The sequence below is a fragment of the Carica papaya genome, chromosome 9 (assembly GCF_054855325.1).
Source record: "Carica papaya isolate Zhongbai chromosome 9, ASM5485532v1, whole genome shotgun sequence".
NCBI classification, from domain to species: domain Eukaryota; kingdom Viridiplantae; phylum Streptophyta; class Magnoliopsida; order Brassicales; family Caricaceae; genus Carica; species Carica papaya.
In genome coordinates this window covers 1,597,408-1,618,352 of record NC_142317.1, presented here as the reverse complement: position 1 = coordinate 1,618,352, position 20,945 = coordinate 1,597,408, and the positions used below count along the sequence as shown (strand labels likewise).

The following is a 20,945-nucleotide window of genomic DNA, read 5'->3' as shown; positions in this document are numbered from 1 at the left end:
AATTAATTAATATAAAAAACTAGAAATTTTTTGTTAAAATATTAATATATTTATAATTATTTTTTTTTTGTATATATATATTTTTTTATCTTCTGGTTTGGGTGGGTGAAAAGAATAATGCCACCAGATCCAAAACAAGAATCCTCCGACAAACAAACACATCATACTAATCCTGATTATTAATTATTAATTAAATAAATCACCTAATCATGCAACCTCCTTTTTTTCAATCACCTAATATATGCATGATATATTTATGTATATACATGTACGAATGACCATGTTACACATTCACACCGTCACACATGAATTTTAGATATTATACTGATCTATGTAACTTGTATAATTTTCCATATTAACCTAAAGATTATGAGGTTAAGATATTATACTGAAACATTTAAGATACAAATTAAAATTAAGATAACAGTAGTGATGAACAAAAAACAAGATAACAGTAACACAGCTTTGCTCTGCCTTCTTCCCCCATCTTCTCTTTCAAGACAATACATCAAATCTCCATTTCCTCGCAAATGATACAAAGGAGGCTCGAGCCAATATCATTTTGATCGTTTGGCAAGAGGAAAGGACACTCGTTGGTTTGCTTGTTGTGGCATGTCTGTCTTCTGTTGTTCTTGTGGTGGGTTTGGATCGGCGCTTTCTTCATCATCTTCTGTTTCTTCTACAGCCTGCGAATGTTGCTTCTCAGGAATAGCAAATTGGTAGTTTGGGCTGATCAGCGTATCTTGTTCGGGTGGGAGCGGGATACCAGGCCCTGCAATTGACTTAGGTAATGGAATCTTGTTCCTGTTCCTGGCCAACTCCAGAAGAATCTGAAACAGAGATTTTCGCAAGTTTGAATCAGCGAACACAGGTGAACTCCCTAATGTAGTGTATTATCATGTATATTGACAAAAAAAGAGTTTGATTAGGAACTGGAATGCATAAGTTCTCAACTTATACCAGGTTTATAATCTGATTCCAACCATCACATATCATTCATGCCATATGATGCTGAATTGACCAATTGTTCTTAGAGATAACTGAACTGACTAAACAGTTTTCGATCATATTCTCAACATAAGATTGACATCAATAAAGCACAACGGCAACAAAATTTTGGCAGCCTACTAAATTATACCTCTCGGGGTGGGGGCTGTGAGAAGCTAAAATTGACTTTGGACTGGATAGCAAGCTGGATATCATCACAGTCAATTGCTGACTTGCCTGCATGCTCTGAGTACACCTGTGCGTCTGTCAACACTTCAACAACATATCGATACCACAGCTCAAGGAACTGATGTATCACACGAGGCTCGTATTCCTCCACACCCATGGATTTAAGCAGTGACTTTACAATCTTTGCATCTCTTGGCAACTCCTCCTCTCCCTCTCCAGCCATTTACTTCATACACACCTGTAACAAAACCTTGCTTTTTATTGAATACATGGTTGCATTAACAAATAGGTACAAAATTGGAGCTGGCATTGCCCCAGATCATGGCCGAGTTAACGCAAAAAGTTCAACCCACCTAACTAGAAATCAGACAAGGTGTTAGACACCTTGACGTGAATTCTTGATTAGGGCCTAGACAGAGTGTTCGGGCTAGTTGCTTACATGCATGTAACATCAACAAAATTAAAACTTACAACACAACTAACTTTAATGCTTATGAACAGTAAATGGGAAAGGAGAATTGAGTATGTCCAAAACAAAATAAAAGTAATTGAGAAATCCTAATCTACGGAAGAGTAATTTCTTCTTCATGTTCCAGTCCACTAAAAAGAAGCAAAGATTGGAACCATCATGAAGCAAAGATCATTGTCAACTCCTTAATCTAAGAAAGTAAAGTGCTCAACAATGATATATCAAATTCACACGCAAAGGTGGCAATGCACATTCATCACTGTAAGTTAAAATTAACAAGTACTCTACATCATTCAGGCAAGTGATCATCAACCAGGTAGAAGAAAATTAATGGTGACCAAGGCTCAGATATTCTAGACCAGAAGAGATAGAAAACAGAGAGAGGAATATCTTGTCCTGAATGTTGCCTGCATTTTATTCTGGTTCATTGACTCAAAAAAAAGATATTCAAAATATCCAATCAAAAGCCAAATGAAAATAGGAGTCTCAAACCAAAATTAGCTTTCGTCCTCTTTTGCATGCCCATGACATATCCTCTCTATTTGTATCAAACCGTTTTTATACATTCAATTCACTCACGGTAAATCAACACAAAGGACTGAATTCACTAATCAAGAGCTCTCCCTCAAAAACGGAATCTGCATTTCTCAGCTATAGAACCAATGAAAAGGGACAGCTGCGGATCTATATTCGCATGTTGAGAACAGCGAACCAGAAGTAACATATGCACAGTAACACCACCAGCATATGATGCAAAAAAAACATCATTATAACATCAAAGCACGTATACGAACAGCCAGATTTTCCATGAACCACTTCTAAAAAGCTTCAAAACCGATATATATTCATTGAATATAGAGAATCGATTGGGAGAGATTACCAGCCGGAAGATGCCGAAGAGCCTTTCGCGGGGACACCTTGCAGCGATTACCTCAGTAACAGTCGCGAGTCGTTGAGATAGAAGAAAGGAGATAAGTTGCAACGCTCGGTGAAGAGCGAACGGAACCCTAATTTAATGAAAGCCGACAGTTCCGATGACTGATAAAGCTTTTTTTTATGGAACTGCTTGGAGGAAACTTGGGCGAGTGTCGTCCTGAGATTCGGGCGAGCGTCTTGGGGGAGCTGAAGAAGAAGGAGACGAGGGGAGCAAAACGAGGGAGGAAAGAGCAGTAGACGGTGGCGGCGCGGGTTTGAGAACGTAGGAGAAAGAGATTGGGGAAAAGGAGAAATGGGCCACAACAAACTTTTCATGGGCTTCCAACTTGGGCTTTAACTTTTCTTTATTACACATTTTTAAGTTTTTTTATTTTTATTTTTAATTTTTAATTTTTTTTTTCTTAAATCAAAAGTTAACATGGAAAAATAAGAATCCACGGCACGAGCCAATCATATGCAATAAGAATCCATTATAAGATATTTTGATGATTCATTTATCGTGCATTGTTATCTTATTCGTTTTTTAAGAGATTCTTAATTTTGTATCTTATTTTCGTGAAATGTTGAGACTATTTAAAAAATTTGAAAGAATATAGATCGCTCTTCAAGTTCATAAAAAATTTTAGTTGAAACGGACTTTGTATGACAATGGATCTTGTCGAGTAATACTTATGAGTTATCACTGAGTGAATGATTAAGTCTTTTTAAGTATAGATATTGTTGTTAAGGAGCAGGAGAGTTGATGTTGGTTATAAGGTAGATGATTGTGCCCGCGTGGGAATGGTCGTTGTGCGTTCTGCTAGTGAATATTTGAATGGAGTCTTGGTTTGATAGTAGGTTGTTAGGGTTCTAAACTAATGGTCATAAGTATTCAATAAGGATCTGTCAATGGTGTTATCTACAGAGACAATCTTAGGACTTTTATATATTTAAGATATTTAAGTTGGTCTTGATCACTTTGTTGGATAGTCTGATAGTCTCTGCATATAGTTGACAATCATATGCTCATAAATTGATGAATAGACCTTGGTAGTGGGCATGAAAGACAACGACAAAAATATCTTATTGCTCAAGTAAAAAGAGATTTTCCAAATCTTTTAAGATTTCTGTCTCAAGTTTTTGACCTACCATCCAATAAACATATGATGAAGTAAAAAATTCTATTCTTAACCAAGATTCATATAGTTTAAACAATAAATTATAAAGAGAACATAAGATAGAAGACCTTACGTGTTTACAATCTCTCTTATCATGACCCAATACTCTACGGTAGTAGTGATTCATACTTGAATTGGATCCAATGCTTCATAATTTAAGGTTTTGCCCAGAAAACACCAGCATAAAAAGAGTTTAATGATGTTGACTTATACTTGACTTTTATATAGTAATGGTCATTCTAATATGTAAAATTTATGTATACAAGATATTATATTTTACTAGTTACGATTTTAGTATTAACTTTATCAAATAAACAAAATGAAAGTCAGTTGAATTTTAAACCAAAATAAAGTAATAATAAAATCAACAGATAGATCGAACTTATACTATTCAACATAACAAGAATAGACTATTATGTTCAAACTGAACTTGTTAAAAATTTTTATTTCGTCAATCTCATATTTAAAAGTATAAATAAACATAATTTTATATATACGTCGAAATGATATTCCACAGTTAGTTTTTCAAATAGTAATAAGAAATTTGTCGGGTAATTTCGAAAGATAAAATTTTGCGAGATATGATCTTACCAATTCCGGATGTAGCTCTTTGAATCATAAATTACTAGAATGAGCTCCTCTTTGCTAATAGTAATTAAATTAGATATTAAATTATTACAAGTAATAAAATTTTAAAATTAATTTATATATTTATATATTTTTCTTATAAATGTAAATGATTTATTACCATCAAAATAAGAGTTATCACAAATAAGCACCGCAAGAAAACACTGCATCAGTTGAACAGGAAACCCAAACAAAAACCATGATTTAACAGCTTCATATCCAAACAGATTCGACAGAACAAGAAAATTTCAGATATAAAAGAAAGTGAATACAAAATCCATTTTTTTTTTTTTTTAACAGAAGAAGAAAGAAAGAAAAACAAGCCTAGTCGAGCAACTGTGAGGACTAAACAGGGAGATCGGCGACGTCGTTTTGGTGGTTGTCTTTGAAACGGGAGGAGTTCGAACCGCAGATCATCAGCGGACGATCATGGGCCTCGTCGGAATCATCGGAGTCGTCGGAGGTGGAGAGGTTTATACAAGAACAACGCTCAAGCGACGCGAAGAAAGCGGATGCCACGCTGGTCCCCACCCAATTCGCCATCCCGTTCAGCTTCTCGTACGACAAGATCCCACTCAAGCTTTCCATTTTCTCAGCCGCAGCGGATTCTCTAGTCTTTCCGCTAAAATCCTCCGCCGCTTAAGCTTCGAAAACGCCGATCTGGGTACTCAGAGAAGAAGCGCAGGGAAGGAAGATGAAGAACGAGGTTGTCTGGGTCTCAGATCGGAGAACTAGGGTTTCAAGGTAGGTGTTGAAGAAGATGAAAAGTCAAAAAGAGGGTTCGAGCCATGGTTGTTGAGTTAGTACGTGTTTATAAGTCAAAAGAACAAACAGTATGGTCATTACTGCCAATTAATTATTATTATTATTATTATTATTAATTTATGATATTTTTATTTAAAATTCAAAATTTAAAAAGTAATTATTTAAAAATTCTCTAGTTTTTATTTAATATAATTAAATTTTATTCATTTTCAATTAAAAAAAAAAGAGAATCCGAGGTGTCATGCCACGTCATATGGATAAATCTATCAACGGATAACTCCCACAACACAAGCCAACCCAACCAGAAAAATGGCTTCCCTTTCCATCCCAATCTCTCAGAGAAACTTCTCCCTTTCTCATTTCTCAACAAAACGCCGCCGTTTTCTTACTCCAGAACTCCACTCACCGGCCAAAGTTAGTTGCTCCGGTAAGTCTCGGTTACCCTCTGCAAGATTCATATATTCTTACTTATTTTTTCTTCTATTTTTACGAACCAAAAATAAAAGAGGCAACTTTATCATTCAATCTCAATACTACAGCATTATTTTTCTTTGTTTAGGTGATTTTTCATGTGGGAAAAGGGAAAAGAAAATACCCATTTGCTTGTTAATCGAACCCAGATTAATGCTTGTAATCAGACCCAGTTGCCTGAATTAGTTTGTTAATTGGGATTTTTTGGAGCAGTTGAAATTTTTTCTTCTCAAATTGAAAAATTGATGAGATTGGTGTATTCTGTGCTTAAGGGCAGGTAGTAGATATGAATCTGAGTCCGGTGAAAGCTTGTTTCCCGGCAAGGAACTCAAGAGTGTAGCTTGTGGAATTCTTGCTGCTTGGGCTGTTTCCGCTGTCTCTCCCGTCATTGCTGCCAGTCAGGTTTTGCAGTACATTTTTCCTCATTCAATCTCATTTTGGCTTGTTTGGTTCAATTCTATTCTTGTTTTGCATTGCATCATAATTTGTATGTTTGAATTCTTTCAAAATTTTTTGGAATGGGTTTCTGAAATTGGTACTGCCTTGTCAATTCTCGGTATATTAGGGTATTTTGTATGCATCATAAAACTCTATATTTGGTTTTGCTTTTTTTATCATTTTAAGGATAATTTTGTTATATTTCAATTGAAGTGCGGATTTAGAAATGAATTCCTTCAGAATTTTGGATTTGTTGCAAACAAAGGTTTGTTTTTGTTGATGTAGCACAATTCTGGAAATATTCTGTGTATATTTTGGAGAATGTTCTGGTATATTTTAGAAATATCCGGGGGAAAACCCTAGTACTTTGTATATATAAGGGTCCACAACTATATTAGTGATGTATTATCAATTTTCATCATAATAAAAAGTTTTTTCTCAATCTTACTAATGAGTATAAGTATGCTTACCGAACCACGTAAATTTTATGTCTTTTCAATATTTGCTCTAAACTTTATGTGATTGTGTGCATATTGGAGATTAATTTCCTCAACAGTTTTCTTATGAGGTGCTCAAGTTTATGCCTTCATCTGTTCTTCCTGATCTTTTGTCTTTCTCGTATTCTTGCTTTAGCTAAGTATGAATCGATTATTGCTTTTAACCCTCTAAGTTTACCTTTGTATATTTAGTTTATATGCTTCCTGTGATATGTCAAAATCAATTGTTAAGAAAATAGTGATGATAACTATGATGGTCAGCTTGCCAACTAAGTGTTCAGATGTTTATATCATTTTAGCGATTGCAGAAGAATTGAAAACGGTAAAATATGTTTATCTTGCAGAGGCTGCCTCCACTATCGACAGAGCCAAATCGCTGTGAACGTGCATATGTTGGCAACACAATCGGCCAAGCAAATGGTGTTTATGACAAGCCAATTGACCTCCGATTCTGTGATTATTCCAACGATAAAACCAATCTGAAAGGGAAATCTCTTGCTGCGGCACTAATGTCTGATGCCAAGTTTGATGGTGCAGACATGTCAGAAGTGGTGATGTCAAAGGCCTATGCTGTTGGAGCAAGCTTCAAGGGTAATTCTCTGATTCTTCCTTGTTCTTCCAGTTGAATAGAGATCAAAGAGTTTAAATATAATGGAGATATATGTTCATGAATGTATAAATTCTGAAAATTTTTATTTAATACATATTTTTAATCACTTATGGGTTGCTTCCAGAATAGATTCCTGTGCGAAGAACTTTCTTTTGGTTTCCTATTTGACACCATCTTCGCTTCCTACATGCTTACGTTAATTCTATTATATTTCATATCAAACAGATTCCAATACCCTTAATTCAATTTCTGAAATCTTATTGTAACATATTCATATCTCTTGGTAATTCTTGATGTTTGTTTAGGATCAAATAGGTTTTGAAAGGTAACAAAAGCACATATACTTTACAGGTACAGACTTCTCAAATGCTGTTCTGGACCGGGTTAATTTCGAAAAAGCCGATCTTCAAGGAGCAGTATTCAAGAACACCGTATTGTCAGGCTCCACGTTCGATAAAGCTAAACTTGAAGATGCAGTCTTTGAGGACACGATCATTGGCTACATCGATCTGCAGAAACTTTGTACAAACACAAGTATTAGTCCTGAAGGAAGAATCGAGCTAGGTTGCCGGTGATCACAGTTTATTTTCTTCTCTAATGCTCTTTCTGATTTTGTTAATGTTACCGTTCTGTATCAAAATGGTGATTTTCTTGAGTATGGTATGAACTGCAAGAACCATAAACTGCATTTTTAGTAATATTGGTCAGTAATCTATAATAACTATGTATTACAAACAGGTTATGAGATACTAGTAAACTAGTATTATACATATTACTATACATATCGCAAAGGTACAGTCGACTTTTTTTTTCAACTTATTATCGAGATTAATGTGTATATCGTATTAGTTTCAAGAGGGATCATTAATGAGTAACTAAAATAGATACTGATTTTTAGAAAAAAAAAAAAAATGTATAGTTCTAAATTTTTCTCAGTTCTGTTACTACTGCGGCCTTTACATAATACATAAGATCGTATATGTGTTCTGGAAATGGTTAAGGGAATGAGAAGCAAGTTGAACTATTAAATATTGAGATATGGACTAAGTACCAACCAAAGCGCATCTGGTGTAGTGGTATCATAGTACCCTCCCACGGTACTGACCGGGGTTCGATTCCCCGGATGCGCACTTCTCTTGTTTTTTCTTTTGTTTTTTATCAGACCTAAACGAAGGATGTTTTGTGGAGGATATTGATATTTATGCCGCTTGGTATATAAAATATATATATATATATTGTGTATTGTTTTTAAGTTATTTAATTTATGTAAATTAAATTAAATTAATTCAAAATAAAAAAAATTTGAGTAAAAAATAATTATCAAATAAAATTTCAATTTTCCACTTACAATTCTTTTAATTATTAATATTAAATTTATATTTCTAACATTTTTGAAAAAGATCCAAAGTACTTTAAAATTTATTTTTGATTGAAAACGTTTTAAATAATTTTTGTTGCAAAAATAAGCCAGTTCTGATTAGAAGGACAAAATTACAAAAAGGGTGGTGGGCCCCAGTGGGCCCATTTTTGTTATGTCCACTCCTCCACGGGGCGGATCCAACCAAAGTCTATTGTTTATAAAAAATATCATTAATTAATTTTTAAAATTTACAAGTTATTATAATTTAGCGCACAATATTTTTTTTATATTTTTCGTACTTTTTTATGTTTTTTAAAGAAAAAATATAATAATTATAATATGTTTAAATATTTTTTTAAAAAATATTTTTTATTGATTAATAAAATTAATAAATTAATAAAAATAAAAAAGTCTTAATGGCATTACTAATTTATTAATTTAATTAATTAGTAAAAATTATTGGTTTGGATTATTTTTTAAAATACCCAAATATTATTTAATTATTTTAATTTTTCATTAGAAAATTAAAAAATTAAATGTTTAAAACAAATAATAATCGTTGGCGATTAAATTATAATGAAAAATTATTAAAAATTTGTTTTGTAAATATATAGTTTCTAAATTTTTTATTATGTTTTTCTATTAAAAAAAAATTCATAATTATGTTGAAAGAGAAAAAAATGATAATTTTTTTATATTGAAAACTTGTAAATTAATTAAATAATAATAATATAATATTGTAATAAAAATATACAAATTTTATTCTTTGTGACCTTAACCCACATTTTTATAAATTAATAATTAAAATGTCTTGAAATACTTAAAGATACTATATATATATATATATATATTTTAAATGTTTTAAGTTCATTAAAATGAAAATAATATTTGCTAATTCTTTATGTAAAATTTCCAATGGCTGCCCCAAAATTTATTAAAAAAACAATGATTGATTCTCCCGAGAGGTCCCAATTATCTCGAGCAAACATATTAATTTGAATAACGCATTTATGTTATGATATTAATACTTGTACTTACTCTGTTATTTTACGAAATTTTGGGTGAAGAAGGGTTACGAGGTGTAAAAGAAAATATATTAACTTATCGTAAAGTTTAAAAGACTGTTAAAAAATCTAAGAAACATGATAATAACATTTTAATAATTGCGGTTCAATCAAATTAAATTATTGCATTAAATAAATTATTTTAATTATAATTAAATAAAGACAAATTTAATTTATAAATTTGAGGATTTTATTTTTTGTAATAAAAAATAATAATAAAATATTAAATTTGAGTGGAATTAAATGTTATAAATATATCGTTAATAATTATTAAATCATAATATAGGTAGTTAGGTAAGGGATTGGACAACCTTACACACATTTATCTCAATTAGATTTGGAAGGAAGTGAATGGGGGGTGGGGTCCATTTGCATTCATATGTCAATTATATATGAATTTCCCAAACTCCCCATCACTTTCTAGATTTTAATCACGGTGATTAGTTTCCCTAATCTAGTTTTTAATCAAATTAAGAAGTTAATTATTTTTTATATTTAAAAAATTAATCCATTCACATGCCTACCCACCAGCCAAATGTGGTGTAGGTAGAGAATTAGAGCTTAATTTGTCCGTTGTAGGAAGCTGCTTCTGCAATTTCCCTCTATTTAAATCAACACCATGACCGCAAAAAAGGCCAAGCCAAATTCTATCTTCCCCCAAATTAAAAGCTTAAATATTCAGAGAGCTTGTCCCCCAAAAATCTGCTTTGAAACTTTTCTTGCTCAAATGAGTATTCCAACAGTCAGTTGCAGTTTTCCTGCTTTCTTCTATCTCATATATATATATATATATATATATTGTAGTATATAGTATATTATATTATAGCAGTTATCTGGGTTCTGTTGTGTGAAATGCTCATTTGGGCAAGCAACGTTTAAAGGTGGAACTTCTTGTAATTCAAGAAAAGATTATTCCAACAAAAGCCGTGAAAAAGCACTTAAAGTTAAGCACTTGTTAAAAACCCATCTCTGTTCATACTTGTTATTTTGATTGCTGCTTGAAGAAAAGCTCAAATGAAAGATTCAAAGTCTAAAGCAGATATGTATAAACAATAAAGCTCTCACATGAACTGTATCAGCACCAAACATCTCCCCATTCACAAAGCAAAGCATCTCTAAAAATCCCTCTTCTTCTTCTTCTTCTTCTTCTTCTTCTTCTTCACTTCATCCATGGCTTTCTCCTTTGCAACCCACTTTCACCGCCATCTTCACCACCAATCCACTTATCTGCCATGTCAAGTAACCTCTTCTCTTCCCCTTCTTCCACCATGCTTAATACCCTTCTTCTCATCATTGTTTCTTCCCTCCTAATTTCCCTAGGTAATCAGTACAAGTGAGATTACTAAATCTTTGTGGAGTACTAATTGAATTTTTGTACTGTTTAATGAATTGGGTTATGTTTATTCGATCATTCACGAATTGGGTTATGTTTATTTGATGATTGACATGTATAGATCTTCTGTTTTTGTCAGGAACGGAGGGAGCTATCGGAGTAAACTACGGTACGGTGGCGAACAACCTTCCTCCGCCGAGGAAGGTGGCTAATTTCTTATTAGAATCCACCATTATTAACAGAGTTAGACTCTTCGATGCAAACCCAGAAATCCTTGAAGCATTTGCTCATACTGGAATTGCAATCACCGTCACTGTACCCAACGATCAAATCCCTCACCTCACCAAGCTCAGCTTCGCTCAACAATGGCTGAAAACCAACATCCAGCCTCACGTTCCTTCGACCAACATAGTCCGAATCTTAATTGGAAACGAAGTTTTATCAACCGCTAACAAGATGTTAATTGCAGGCCTTGTTCCCGCCATGCAGAGTCTCCACACGGCTCTCGTCGGAGCTTCCCTTGACCGGAGAATCAAAGTTTCAACACCTCACTCGCTCGGCGTTCTGTCAACTTCCAGTCCACCGTCGACGGGAAAGTTCCGGCAAGGCTACGACACCCATGTGCTTAAACCCTTGCTTAGTTTCCTTAGAGCCACCGATTCTCCTTTTCTCATAAACCCTTATCCGTTTTTCGGATGCTCCGCTGACACGCTGGATTTCGCGTTGTTCCGGCCGAATTCCGGCGTCTTCGACGAAAATACCAAGCTGCTTTACACCAACATGTTGGATGCTCAGCTCGACGCGGTGTTTTCCGCCATGAAACTCTTGGGTTTCAACGACGTTGAGATTGTAATCGCCGAGACTGGGTGGCCGTCAATGGGGGACTCCGCGCAAGTCGGCGTCGACGCCAATAGCGCCGCCGAGTACAACAGCAATTTGATGAGGCACGTGAACTCCGGCGCCGGCACACCGCTGATGCCGAACCGGACATTCGAGACGTACATATTTGCTTTATTCAATGAGAATCTCAAACCCGGTCCAGCTTGCGAGAGGAACTTCGGTCTGTTCGAACCGGACATGACCCCGGTCTACAACGTCGGAATCCTCCGGTCCACGGTAGCCGCCGCTGCCGCTGCTGTTGCTGATCATAATGATCATCACCATCTTTCTACTACAATTTGTTTCTTAGTCATTACAGTCGGCCTTCTAATAATTAATAGTCATGGTGATCAAAACATGATCTATTAATCATTTATAAACCCTAATCAATATAATTCTCAATACCGATTTCTTGATTTGCTAACTTTATTTTTAATTTTTTTACTGTAATGATCGAATTAATCGGGTTGCGCAGGCTAGGTCAACTTTTCCGAGGAATCCATCACCGACTGTACCCGTGCCGGCGGCGAGTGCTCCATCTCCGTCGCCGCCTACGGAAGGATCTGGGCTGTGGTGTCTCCCGAAAACGGGGGCCGAGACAGAAGCTTTACAGAGGAATATTGATTATGCGTGCGGGTCGGGTTTTGCGGATTGTGGACCCATTAAAAGTGGCGGTGCTTGCTTTCTTCCCAACACAGTCCGAGCTCATGCGGCATTCGCCATGAATGCTTACTATCAAGCTACTGGAAAGAATGAGTACGATTGTGACTTTGATCAAACTGGAGCCATCACCGACGTTGATCCAAGTATATATATATTCATAAACACTTTCAGATGTTCTTTTTGTTTCTTGATATTGAATATATTGTTTTCTTTTGGTATTTACAGGTTATGGGAAATGCAAATATTGAATTGTGGCAAAGAAGAAGAAGAAGAAGAAGAGGAAGAAGAAGAAGATGGAGACTTTCTTTGAGTGTATTTTTTGGCCATAGATTAAAAATTAGACCAATATATTACTCTAAATGAAATTTTAATTAATTAAAAGGCTATTTCTTTTTTATGGTTAAAAATTATGAAACTTAAATCTATATATTTTCTATATATATATATAATTGTAATAAGTTTGCCGAGATTATAGAACCTAATTTTTTTATTCATATGTTTCTAAATTAAGTTCTTAACTTTACTTAATTATTAATTATAAATTAATCATTATTAATTTTTAATATATTTATAAAATAATAAATTCAAGTATAATATATGATTTAACAATTATATTACTTTATTTTTTATGGAATAATAAGGTTTTACTATAAGTAATAATATTTTATTCAATAAAAAATTTTGCCAATGAATTAAAATTTTTTATCATACACGGTTAAACGAATTAAAATATATATATGAATTAAATTTTTTTATCCATTCTATGACAAACTTACCCTCTAGTTTTGTGCCCTTAGTAGGCATAGTATTTCCGACAATTGCAATGACTTTTTTATCTCTAGAAAAAATAAGATTGTTTAGATTTGAAGAAACAAAATCTTATACATATATATATTATTTTTAAAACTTAAATAACACATATATATATTTAATAGAATATTATATAATATGTAGATTGCTACGAATATAAATGAAAGAAAACTTTTATGTGTGCATAAAGATAATATATGAATGAATGAATTATAACTATTTTCAAAAATAAATCGTAATCGGATTATTATTATTTATAACAAGAAACTATGATGCTATTTAAATAAAATATTTTTATAACAAAAATCAGATGAAAATAATATTTTATTTCAATATGACAAAACTTTTACACTATATATTTGTCTATAAGTGATTTTTAATTTATAGTTATAATTAGAAAAATATGTAATATTTGAATCTGAAATTTAGTATGGAATTAAATTTAACATTCTAAAATATATAAAAAATTTATTTTTAAAATTAATAAATTTTAATTTAATGTGAAATTATGATAAACAAATATGTTAGAAATGAAATTGAAAATATTTTTAGATAAAAAAAGTGAAAATTTGAGTTCGGATACTGTTTTTAAAAGAAAATTCATAAACTTAGGGTCAAAAAATAAATAAGAAATAGGACCGTCCAGTCAGCAATCTTGATGAATCGGAGCATATTGCGTGGCAAGTCACGCTGACTTGATGCCACACGAGAGACCACATTAACGATCCACGTGCCCTGCAATCGGACGACCCATAAGCAATCCCACGCGTGTGGAAGGTTCAGATCCATTTTCTCTTTAGGCACGATCAGACAGTTGAGATCAAATGCGATGAACGGTTCAAATTTGTTTCTTCATTAGGTGCAATCGAACGATCGAGATTAAACGCGATGAACGACCTAGATTAACGTGAGATGACTATAAATATTTCACATCACACTGAACCTGAACCCTAGCCGTCAGCCTCCTGTCGGAGAAAAAGAACTAATCGCTGGAGAATGGAGTCGACCGCCTACCGTCGCCGCATTGGAGCCAGCTCCGACCACCAAAAAATGTAAAAATTCTCCTACCCGCTTGGAATTCGATTTCGAGCACCGCTGTGGCCATATCGAAGTAAAACGAATGACGGGTAAGCCGAAAACTATTGGCAAAATCTGCAACCTCCTCCGATGAGCCCCTTCCTGTAGCGCCCGGAAAGGAGGAGGAAAAAAAAAAAGGCCACGTCGGCAGCCACGTCAGCAGGCCCGATCAGCAGTCCCAGCCAACCGGGACCTGCCATGTGGCAAAACTACGTCGTTCCAAAAAGGGCCACGTTGGCGATCCGCGTGGGCGCGATCGGACGGCCCAGATTTAATCAAAAACGGACAGCCCAGATTAAAACAAAATGGACGGCTGAGATCAAAAGGAAAAGGGTTATAAATAGAACCCCCACACCAGACCACAAACCCTAGCCGCCTGCCGCTCGCCGGAGAAGACGAACCAGAAGTCGGCCGCCGCCACCCGCCGCCGCACCGGAGGAATTTCTGACCGCCGATCGAGGTAAATTTTGTACCCCCGACTCGTTTTTCCACGCTGATTCCTCCTGTGGCCAAATCGGAGCCAAAATCCCGGCCAAACGGTCGGAATACACGGCCGAAGCCCAGCGGCGCCGCCGCGCCCTTCGGTTTTTGCCTCCAATGAGGCCCTTCCCGGCCTCCGTTTGATGCAATTTTTATATCACCGTGATCACCATTCTTTTCTCTACAGATTGACCGGAGCCGAATCACCAAAACACAAACCTCGCCGGAGAGCCGTCGCACCCGAGAGCGCCGCCGGCGGTAAGCTCCGTTTTTCCGTGATTTTTTGGCCCCCCGAGGGCCCTAGGGTTGTTTTCTCGCAGGGACCGATGCGAGTGTGGCCGAATTCGGCCAGAAAATCACGAAAACAGCCAACCCGAGGCGAATCGCCGCCGCCAGCGGCGGCGCCGTCGCCGGAGCACGGCGGAGCCGCCGTGCCAGAGTTGCGATTTGGGCCGAAAGAGGCCCTTGGCCTAATTTGGGTTTTTTTTTTGGAACACGTGCAGGTACCAACAGTGCGTTTCAGTTCCCCGAGGAAAATTCAGAGAAAATTAGGGACAGCCTGCAAGCGCACTGTGAAGCCGTGTTCGGACCCCGAAACGAGTAAGGACCCCTCACCCTATTTCCTATCACAGTTTTAAAGTCCAATAAATGATAAAACGGTATTTCGTGAATCAACGAATGTGTGAAATTGCTTAAGGTCGCTAATGGAGCCCGAGTCTAGTGTGTTTGTCGGTTAACTGTTATTTGGCCTGTTTTACAGTTTTAAATGCAGTATGAGGTTTGATGTTTTTCATTTTATAGTTTCGTGTGCATATTTTACTGTTTTACTGATTATGGATTGAATGACTGGGATATTGATGCTATATGTTGTCTGTTTGGCATAAATTACCGTTTTGCTTGTTTGTATGTGGACTGATAATGCTGACTGAGGGAAAAGGAGAATGAAAGATTATGTGAATGGAAATTGTATAATGTGTTCAGCCTTACTAGATATCCTGGGAGAGGGTAGACGGACCGGGTCCGTAGGGAACCCTACCGGGATTGTGGTCTCCCATACCGGACGGGGTATGGAGATCTTATGTGTTTTGGCGCCCATACCGGACGGGGTATGGGGACGGCCCGTTTCACCCTCATACCGGACGGGGTAATGAGGTCTATGTTTTGGCGCCCATACCGGACGAGGTATGGGGACAGCCCTGGAATATGATTTCGAGTGTTAAGGATTAACGGGTAGCGGGACCCCTATGGATCCCCATGGATACTAGTGGGCTGGTGAATTAGGAAAATATGTTGTGTAACGATTGAATTACGAAGAGTGTGATAGGTATTATGTTATACAGTTCATATATATGTTTTCATGATGATGATGATGTTATTGCTTTCGTATATTGTTTTTATGAATTTCACCGAGGTAAGTAAATGGTAAAGGTTTTATTTCCGATAAAAGGATTTGTTGTAAATTATGCTCCATTGGTCTTTTTGTGTTTTCTACCCACCTTTACCTCCGTGACGGTGAGATATCGTGATGTCTTTACTGGGCTAGTGTAGCTCATTCCTTATTTAATCATTTCAGATCAAGAGGACATCGTTCCCGAGCCGGTTCCGCAGGAGGACGACGAAGGGGACGCCTGAGGACTCTATAGTCACATTCGTAGTTTTTACTTTCAAGTTTCCCCTTTGGGTAGTTTAATCTTTTATATTTTGTGAGCACATTTTTGGTTTTAGTGTAAGGGATGTTAATCAAATTTTGTCTTCACTTCCGCATTTAATATTTATAATATAATTTCCATTTTGAATTACCGGGGCTGTTACACTTCCCGTTTCTCGTTTCGTGCGATTTTTCCATCGTTATGTTTATCGTTATATTTTTTATAGGTTAACTGAAGAAAAAATTTCAGCTGCGAAGGTGAGTTGGCGGAGCTGTTGCACCCGGAAAACTCCACCACCGGTAAGTTTTTATTTTCTAATTTTTTTCGGCCAACTGATGCTCCTTAACGTATTTTTTTTCAGGGATATGTATAAAGTCAGCCGAAACTGGCTGAAAACAGCCAGGCCGAAGTAAACTATCACCGCGGGCGGTGGTGCCGTTGCTGGAGCACGGTGGTGTCGCCGTACCAAAACCTTAAAATTGGTCATAAAAGATTTTTAACACCGATTTTAGATTTTTGGAGTATTTTTAGGTACGTGAAGCGTGTTTTAATCTCCACAAGAAAATTCAGAAAACCTGAGGACCGCCAGTAAGTGTAGTAGAAAACTTGGTGTTTCGAACACCGATTCGAGTAAAAGTCCTTCACCTTATTCCTTGTTATGGAATTGAAAGTTAATAACTAATAATATGATATTTTGTGAAATTTTAAAACTTTAAAAAAAATTACAGGTCATTAATAGAACTGGAACTAATTAATTAATTATTTGTCTTATTTAACTGAATATTTAATTTTATAGTTTTAATACATTATAATATATTGAAATATTTAAATGATTCAGTTGTGCTTTCTTAATGCATATACTGCTTGTCTTGCGTGATTTACGATTGATTTGTGAAATTTAAAATTAATATACAAATAAAAAATTGTTTAGTTACGTGAATTAATGAATGATTGTCTTACTGGATATATTGGGAGATGGTGGACGGACTGGGTACATAGGAAACTCTACCGTGAACGTTACCTCATACCAGACGGGGTATCGAGGGATGATATTTTTGACGCTCATACTGAACGGAGTATGGAGACGACCCAATTCACCATCATATTGGATAGGCTATCGATGAATAGTATTTTTAGCGCTCATACCAGACGGAGTATGGAAACGGTCGGTTAGTTGACAAGTTTAGATATTAGGTTCACGTGTAGTTGGACACTCCTATGGACCCTCAAGGATACCAGTAAGCAAAATAAAAAAGAAAAAGTTGTTGTTCTTACTCACTTGAATACGAAGTCATAATGTTATTTGAGTTATTGTCTTTATAGGTCGATTTTGGAAATCTCGCAACTGTAAGTATGTAATAAATAATTTTTCTTATGATAAATGAATTTACTTATATTAAGAGCTCCATTGGTTATTTTTATAATTTTTACCAATATTCGGTTCCTGTATCGGTGAGTAGTGTGAGATTCTTATTGGGCTAGTATAGCTCACCTCCTCCCCTATTAACCATTTCATATCAAGAAGACTAAAATCCAGATCCTGATCAGCAAAAGGGCTGTGAGCAGGTGTCCCCCCAAATTCTATCAAGAGCTAGTGGAGATTAACCACTTACATGCTGGTGGGAGAGACAGGTCGCTGATGGCAGCTCAAGCAGGCCACCCTACCCATTCCAGTCATTTGGGAACAGTTCATGATGACCTTCAATGCAGAGTACCTCCTAGAGTATCTCTGACATCTGAAGGAAATGGAGTTTGCACACCTAGTTTAGGGTGATATGATTGTGTCAGAGTATGTCCAAAAATTTTTAGAGTTCGGCCAGTATTCCCTTGAGAGCATGATGGAGAAGGCAGAAAGGTAAGAAAGTTCGAGTGGGGTCTCAATCCTGATATTAGACAACAGTTGTATGTGTTAGAGCTCAGTACTTACTTGGCCATTATGGTCAAGATACAGCTAGTGGAGAGGAACCTTCGCATTTTTCCTCAAGTATTGGAGAACTTCAGGCCCCCAGTTTTACACCGCAGACCAGCACTCACTGCACCTGTTCAGCAGAATAAGAGACCTAGGCCAGTGACTCAAGCTCCTCTTCAGATTCCAGTAATAGGACGCAGTAGCATTTTCCAGCACTGTGACAATAATCTTGGGGACCAACCTTGCTATCGCCTCAACAATACTTTCCACATATGCGAGAGTGCCCAACCTTACGCGAGAGAGTGCCTGATGAATCAGCATCAGGCTAGACCTCCTATATAAGGCAGAGCTTACAACCTCACTCAACAAGATGCAGAAGCCAACCCAGACGTGATATAAGGTATGTACATTATCTATAATCATTTTGCACCTGTTTTGATCGATACTGGTGCCTCACATGTTTTTATACCAAACTTGAATGTATTACATGAAAATTTTGATTCTGTGTTATTTGTGTCTACTCTTAGGAGTAGAACACTACTAGGAGATATTATATATAGAGCTTGTATCATAGATATAGCAGATAAAAAATTGAGTGGGGACTATGATGTAATCTTAGTAATGAACTGGCTAGCAGCATATCACGCTACCATAGATCGCTTTTAAAAAAATTTTGTATTCAACCCTCCTAATAAAGAGTCATTTACAAATTAATAAAATTTTTAAACATTATTCCATCATGACAATTTTTATATTACAAAATGCTTTAACTCGATCGTTTTCTATAATTAGGCAAACCTAATAAAGAAATTTACATTCGAAAGATTCCGACAGTTCGAAACTTTTCGGATGTGTTTCCTAATACCCAGATTGCTAGTGGATAGAGAAGTTAAATTCACTGTAGATCTTTAGCTAGGCACCCAGCCTATCTCAATTGCCTCTTATCGCATGAGTTGTGTTGAAATGGAAAAGTTGAGAAAACAGATCAATAAATTGCAGGATAGTGGGTTCATACGACATAGTATGTCCCCTTAGAGTATTAGAGTCACATTTGTAAGGAAGGGAGATGAGACGTTAATGTTATGTATTGACTACACGGGACTGAACAAGATCATGATCAAGAACAAGTACCCCCTCCATAGGATCGATGACCTTTTTTATTAGTTACAAGGTGCCCATATCTTCTCCAAAATTGACATGCATTCTGGTTACCATCAAGTAAAGATCAAGACAGAAGACATTCCCAAAACAAATTTTTGAACCAGGTACAGACACTATGAGTTCCTGATCATGCCATTTGGACTAACCAACGCACCAACCATCTTTATGGATTTGACGAACAGGGTTTTCAGACAATTCATGGATCAGTTTATCATTTTATTTATCGATGATATCCTGGTATATTCAAAAAGTAGAGATAAACACGCTTACTATCTGACTCAAGTTTTGCAGGTTCTCATAAAAAAAGTTGTATGTAAAGTTCAGTAAGTGTGGGTTCTGTCTCGAGCAGATTTCCTTTATAGAGCACGTCATATCAAATAATGAAGTGTTAGTGAACACCGAAAAAGTTGAGACAGTGCTTGGTTGGGACAAATTGACCTCGTTCAAGGAGATTCATAGCTTTTTTGGAATGACAGATTATTATTGAAGGTTTGTAGAAATATTTTCTAGTCTAACTGCTTATTTGACTTGGCTCACAAAGAAAAACGTTAAGTTTGAGTGGAGCGGGGATTGTGAAAGGAACTTTTCAGAACTAAATAAATTGTTGACTACTGCACCCATGTTGGTCTTACAGAGTGAAACAAGTAGATATATAGTTTATAGTGATACCTCATACCTAGGGTTGGATTGTATTCTGATGCAACATGAGAAGGTTATAGCACATAGATCTAGACAGTTGAAGAGTTATGAGAAAAACTACCCCACCCACAACTTAGAACTTGCTGCGATTATCCGTACCTTAAAGATTTGGCGTCATTACTTGTATGAGGTGACTTTTCAGATCTATACCAATCATAAGAGCTTGAAACACATATTCACTCAAAATAATATCAACATGTGTCGGAGACGATGATTAGAACTCATCAAGAATTATGATTGTAATATTTTGTATCACCCGGACAAGGACAATGTGGTAGTCGATGCACTCAGTAAAAAAAAGTATAGGTATGTTAGCTCACCTAATGGTTTCAAAATGTAGAGTAATAGGGGCCGCACAACAAACACGAATTCAAGACCTGAAGAGATTTACATGTTTGACCCACCTGACTGTTCAACCTGAGTTGATCCAGAGAATAAAGGAGGCCCAATCTGCTGATTCCACCCTAGCAACTCTCAGAAAAGATGCAAAATAGAGAGTAAATTCAGAATTTTGAGTGTCTGATGGGTTGCTCAGATTTCATGATAGGGTGTGTATTTTATGTGATAGTAAACTGAAAAGGGACATTATGACAAAAGCTCATAGCTCAAAATTTGCTGTATCAAAGTATGCGACTCCGATTTTTATGAAACGGGATAAAAAGAGAGGTGGTTGACTTTTTTTCAAGTGTTTGGTGTATCAGTAGGTCAAGACAGA

The 20,945-nt window shown here is 36.0% G+C and overlaps 4 protein-coding genes and 1 non-coding gene across 6 annotated transcripts; 3 read left to right on the top strand and 2 right to left on the bottom strand.

Annotated features, from left to right (window-relative positions):
* Window positions 1-299: 299 nt before the first annotated feature.
* Window positions 300-2,831, bottom strand: TAFII21 (TATA binding protein associated factor 21kDa subunit). Its single transcript, XM_088211723.1, has 3 exons — window positions 2,526-2,831; window positions 1,139-1,414; window positions 300-830 (listed from the first exon to the last, which is right to left on the bottom strand). Exons 2-3 carry the CDS (start codon window positions 1,397-1,399, stop codon window positions 558-560), a joined length of 534 nt encoding a protein of 177 aa, XP_088067849.1. The 5' UTR covers window positions 1,400-1,414; window positions 2,526-2,831; the 3' UTR covers window positions 300-557.
* A 1,707-nt stretch (window positions 2,832-4,538) lies between these two features.
* Window positions 4,539-5,180, bottom strand: LOC110823087 (uncharacterized). Its single transcript, XM_022053377.2, has one exon. It carries the CDS (start codon window positions 4,951-4,953, stop codon window positions 4,711-4,713), a length of 243 nt encoding a protein of 80 aa, XP_021909069.1. The 5' UTR covers window positions 4,954-5,180; the 3' UTR covers window positions 4,539-4,710.
* Window positions 5,181-5,339: 159 nt separating this feature from the next.
* LOC148239710 (Tetratricopeptide repeat (TPR)-like superfamily protein) lies at window positions 5,340-7,883 on the top strand. The gene is made up of 4 exons (XM_088211638.1): window positions 5,340-5,557; window positions 5,879-6,003; window positions 6,881-7,127; window positions 7,498-7,883. Exons 1-4 carry the CDS (start codon window positions 5,440-5,442, stop codon window positions 7,719-7,721), a joined length of 714 nt encoding a protein of 237 aa, XP_088067764.1. The 5' UTR covers window positions 5,340-5,439; the 3' UTR covers window positions 7,722-7,883.
* A 322-nt stretch (window positions 7,884-8,205) lies between these two features.
* Window positions 8,206-8,276, top strand: TRNAG-CCC (transfer RNA glycine (anticodon CCC)). Its single transcript has one exon. It is a non-coding gene; the product is annotated as a tRNA-Gly (tRNA).
* A 1,931-nt stretch (window positions 8,277-10,207) lies between these two features.
* Window positions 10,208-12,826, top strand: LOC110823424 (O-Glycosyl hydrolases family 17 protein). Of its 2 annotated transcripts, XM_022053799.2 has the most exons (4): window positions 10,209-10,890; window positions 11,043-12,019; window positions 12,258-12,588; window positions 12,671-12,826. In XM_022053799.2, exons 1-4 carry the CDS (start codon window positions 10,803-10,805, stop codon window positions 12,691-12,693), a joined length of 1,419 nt encoding a protein of 472 aa, XP_021909491.1. In that variant the 5' UTR covers window positions 10,209-10,802; the 3' UTR covers window positions 12,694-12,826. The 2 variants fall into 2 exon arrangements, with proteins under 2 accessions (XP_021909492.1, XP_021909491.1); XM_022053800.2 differs by lacking the exon at window positions 12,671-12,826 and having other exon boundaries at window positions 10,208-10,890; window positions 11,043-12,128; window positions 12,258-12,397.
* The last annotated feature ends 8,119 nt before the right edge of the window (window positions 12,827-20,945 follow it).

What these genes read in the sequence shown, in the direction of transcription:
- TAFII21 (XM_088211723.1), bottom strand. Translation starts at nt 1,399, where the DNA reads ATGGCTGGAGAGGGAGAGGAGGAGTTGCCAAGAGATGCAAAGATTGTA. An exon ending in CACAGCCCCCACCCCGAGAG is followed by an intron (nt 831 to 1,138) that starts GTATAATTTAGT and finishes TCTCTGTTTCAG; the next exon opens with ATTCTTCTGGAGTTGGCCAG.
- LOC110823087 (XM_022053377.2), bottom strand. Translation starts at nt 4,953, where the DNA reads ATGGAAAGCTTGAGTGGGATCTTGTCGTACGAGAAGCTGAACGGGATG.
- LOC148239710 (XM_088211638.1), top strand. Translation starts at nt 5,440, where the DNA reads ATGGCTTCCCTTTCCATCCCAATCTCTCAGAGAAACTTCTCCCTTTCT. An exon ending in GGCCAAAGTTAGTTGCTCCG is followed by an intron (nt 5,558 to 5,878) that starts GTAAGTCTCGGT and finishes GCTTAAGGGCAG; the next exon opens with GTAGTAGATATGAATCTGAG. An exon ending in CCGTCATTGCTGCCAGTCAG is followed by an intron (nt 6,004 to 6,880) that starts GTTTTGCAGTAC and finishes TTTATCTTGCAG; the next exon opens with AGGCTGCCTCCACTATCGAC.
- LOC110823424 (XM_022053799.2), top strand. Translation starts at nt 10,803, where the DNA reads ATGTCAAGTAACCTCTTCTCTTCCCCTTCTTCCACCATGCTTAATACC. An exon ending in TCGGAATCCTCCGGTCCACG is followed by an intron (nt 12,020 to 12,257) that starts GTAGCCGCCGCT and finishes CGGGTTGCGCAG; the next exon opens with GCTAGGTCAACTTTTCCGAG. An exon ending in CATCACCGACGTTGATCCAA is followed by an intron (nt 12,589 to 12,670) that starts GTATATATATAT and finishes TGGTATTTACAG; the next exon opens with GTTATGGGAAATGCAAATAT.